The sequence below is a fragment of the Micropterus dolomieu genome, linkage group LG06 (assembly GCF_021292245.1).
Source record: "Micropterus dolomieu isolate WLL.071019.BEF.003 ecotype Adirondacks linkage group LG06, ASM2129224v1, whole genome shotgun sequence".
In the NCBI taxonomy this organism is placed as follows: domain Eukaryota; kingdom Metazoa; phylum Chordata; class Actinopteri; order Centrarchiformes; family Centrarchidae; genus Micropterus; species Micropterus dolomieu.
The window spans coordinates 30,327,000-30,330,559 of NC_060155.1; the positions used below are offsets into that span (position 1 = coordinate 30,327,000).

At 39.1% G+C, this 3,560-nt stretch overlaps 1 protein-coding gene across 1 annotated transcript in view; it reads left to right on the forward strand.

Annotated features, from left to right (window-relative positions):
- trim55a (tripartite motif containing 55a) overlaps positions 1-3,560 on the forward strand; it is a 17,667-nt gene that overhangs the window by 10,337 nt on the left and 3,770 nt on the right. The window contains exons 6-7 of the mRNA XM_046051257.1: positions 959-981; positions 1,073-1,197. Coding sequence (XP_045907213.1) covers positions 959-981; positions 1,073-1,197 — 148 coding nt within the window. The remainder of the gene's footprint in view (positions 1-958; positions 982-1,072; positions 1,198-3,560) is intronic.

Below are 3,560 nucleotides of genomic sequence, written 5' to 3' on the forward strand. Positions count from 1 at the left end.
GCACACAGCTGCTATGTTAACCTCATACTCATACGATCCACCGTCTGAAAGCTAAAATCCTTGTGATTCGACCGATGCAAACCATTTGAAGATACCACAGCGCGTCCAATCAGCGCCTCTGTCAGACCAGCCAGTACAGCAAAAGTGACGCGACTCTGAAGCCTCACAGTAACTTAATCCACCGATCCATTATATTCCAACAGAAACGGTCTTGTTACGCTGTCAAAGGTCCAGACGATCCAATCCAGTAAAATATTTAGTCCAGAACACATTATTCCATCAGTAAATCTTCAGGGACGGCTGCCGCATCGCTTCAGATTCATAAATTAGCCGCTGAACTCTGACCTTTCGACTGACAGCTGATCCGACCCAATAGGAGCTCACATGTCCCTTTCACAGCCTACAGCAGCCAATGAGAGCCTGCGCTGTCAGGAAGGGCCGGTCCCTGTTATTTCCTGGGTAGGCCGAGCCAATAGAGCCGATGACGGGCACTTCCTGTAGCCAATAAGATTCTGAAAATAACGATATCCAGTTTTAAGTAGGAGGTTCATGATCTGCCAGCAGAAACACGTCTGCGTGGAGCTGCCGGCTGATACGGAGCGACGCAGCAGCAGCCGCCTGCCGCCAGGGGGTGGGGCTGATTTAGAAAAAATACGCTGAGACAGACGCTCAGAAAAACCTGCGGAAAACAGTCACTTTTCGAAAAATATTTTAGTTTTAATGTGTTTAAACTGATATTAATCAGTTCCAGTAGCTCTTACAGTCATTCTGACTTTTGGTTTAGACAATCCAGAGTGTTTCTTTCAGAGACTCCCAAAACCAGGCAGAAACTCCAGATGGTTGGAGAACTACATTCAGTTTACTTTGGATCTGCCTTGAAGAGGCGTTTTGCAGGAATTTGACAGGAATGTTGAGGTGAACTGGAAAATAACAGTGACTTTCATCTCTCCTCCCACAGACCGCTAAACCTCTGCTCCAGAAGTGAGTATCTGTCTTTAATATTTAACATGTCTGTTATTTTATAACCATCCCTCTGCAGCGTTAACAGGACGTGTTGATGTTTGGTTGTCAGGATAGTGAAGAGCACCGACACCTCTCACCTGGATAAAGTCCAACAAGGCTACGAGAAAATGGAGCACTTCACAGCTAACTTTGAGCGTCAGAGGAGAGCGCTGATGAACGTCGACTTCATCAAACGTAAGAAACATGAAGTCTTCATCTGACTGTCCAATCAGAGACACCTAAATTATACAAATGGGAGATGATTGGCTGTGTCAGGACATGCTGACATGTTAGCGGATCGTGTGTGTTAGCATGGGCGCTTTAATCATTCAGTGTTTTACACAACATACATAAATTAATAGAAGCATTTGACTACTATAAGTGGGTGGAGTGTATGCTAACGTGTTAGCTTGCTATGTGTTAGCAATGGGCTACTATAATTTAATATAATGTTGACTAATGTTTTAGCTGTAAGCTACTATTATCAACCATCAACCTATAGTGTATGTTAGCTTTCATCTAATGTCATAGCAAACAACGTTTGTTAAAGTGTTGGCTGCTAACACATTCACATGGCGTATGCTGGCATGTTGGCATAGAATATGCTATTTTGTTAGCATGTATTTAAATTTTTTAAATGCTAACAGACGGAGCTACATAGAGGTACTATTTTTCACATGGAGCTACTATCATTCAGCATCGTTTATCCTTTATATTAGACGGCTAATGTGTTAGCATATAGCTAATGTATAGGAGCCTCCTCCATTATCACTTTTATGTTGACGACACCCAAATCTACATTCACTCTAAATCTGGTAAAGACATTGATGCTTGTCTTTCTGGTTGTATTTCTGAGATAAAAGCATGGATGAACAATAACTTTCTGTGCCTGAACTATCTGAGGTTATGCTTATAGGTTCCCTTCATCAAATTCGCAAAGCGGCCCCGCTGTCCTTGTTTGTTGATGGCTCTGTTCTAGAGACCCAAAGTGAGATGAGGAACCTTGGTGTAATTTTTGACACCAGCCTCACCTTTGATTTGTTTGTTCAGAGCACTTTGAAGGCATCCTTCTTTCACCTCCGAAATATAGCCAGACTACGTCCAATGCTTAATTTATCTGTCGCTGAAAAGCTGATTAATTAATTTGTTGTCACACGGCTGGATTACTGTAATGCCATTTTAGCCGGAGTTCCTAAAACCACAATTAACGAATTGCAAAATGTTCAGAACTCTGGATCCTGACGGGAACCAGGAAATGTGACCATATTACTCCCGTTCTGAAGTCCTTACACTGGCTCCAGGTCAGGTTCCGTGTCGATTACAAGATCATGATGTTGACATACAAGATATTACACGACTCGGCTCCACAATACTTATCTGGCTTATTAATCCCTTATACCCCAAATCGCAGACTGCGCTCCTCACAGTGTAATCTGTTAACTGTCCCACCAACGCACCTCAAATCTATGGGTGAAATCTATGGTCTTCTGTTTATGCTCCTTCCTCCTGAACTCAGGGAAGCCCAGACTTGGAATTTTTAACGCTCTTCTCAAGACACACTTTTTTAAACTTGCATTTGACTGCTGAGCTCTTTTTATGATTGTTTTATAGTTATTTTTATTAGTAATGTTGTTGATTTTTGTTCTTATTTACTTTTATTTTTGTTTTATTTTCCCGTGGACTGTGATTTTATGTTCAGCGCTTTGAGAAGCTGCTTTCAAAGTCACTCTATAAAATAAAGTTTATTATTATTATTTGCACAAAGCTAATGTATTGACAGGGAGCTTTTATAAATCAATATGGCTTACACTAAAGTCCTAGTAGTTTTAAGCATACTGTATGCTAATATGTTAGCATTAAACATGCTAATGTGTTAGCATAAAGCTAATGTATTAGTATGGAGCTTTTATAATTCAGCATGGCTTACACTAAAGTCCTAGCAGTCTTATCAATAAGCATACTGTATGCTAATATGTTAGCATTAAACATGTTAATATGTTAGCATAAAGCTAATGTGTTAGCATAAAGCTAATGTATTAGTATGGAGCTTTTATAATTCAGCATGGCTTACACTAAAGTCCTAGCAGTCTTATCAATAAGCATACTGTATGCTAATATTTTAGCATTAAACATGTTAATATGTTAGCATAAAGCTAATGTGTTAGCATAAAGCTAATGTATTAGTATGGAGCTTTTATAATTCAGCATGGCTTACACTAAAGTCCTAGTAGTCTTATCAATAAGCATACTGTATGCTAATATTTTAGCATTAAACATGTTAATATGTTAGCATAAAGCTAATGTGTTAGCATAAAGCTAATCTATTAGTATGGAGCTTTTATAATTCAGCATGGCTTACACTAAAGTCCTAGCAGTCTTATCAATAAGCATACTGTATGCTAATATTTTGGCATTAAACATGTTAATATGTTAGCATAAAGCTAATGTGTTAGCATAAAGCTAATGTATTAGTATGGAGCTTTTATAATTCAGCATGGCTTACACTAAAGTCCTAGCAGTCTTATCAATAAGCATACTGTATGCTAATATTTTAGCAT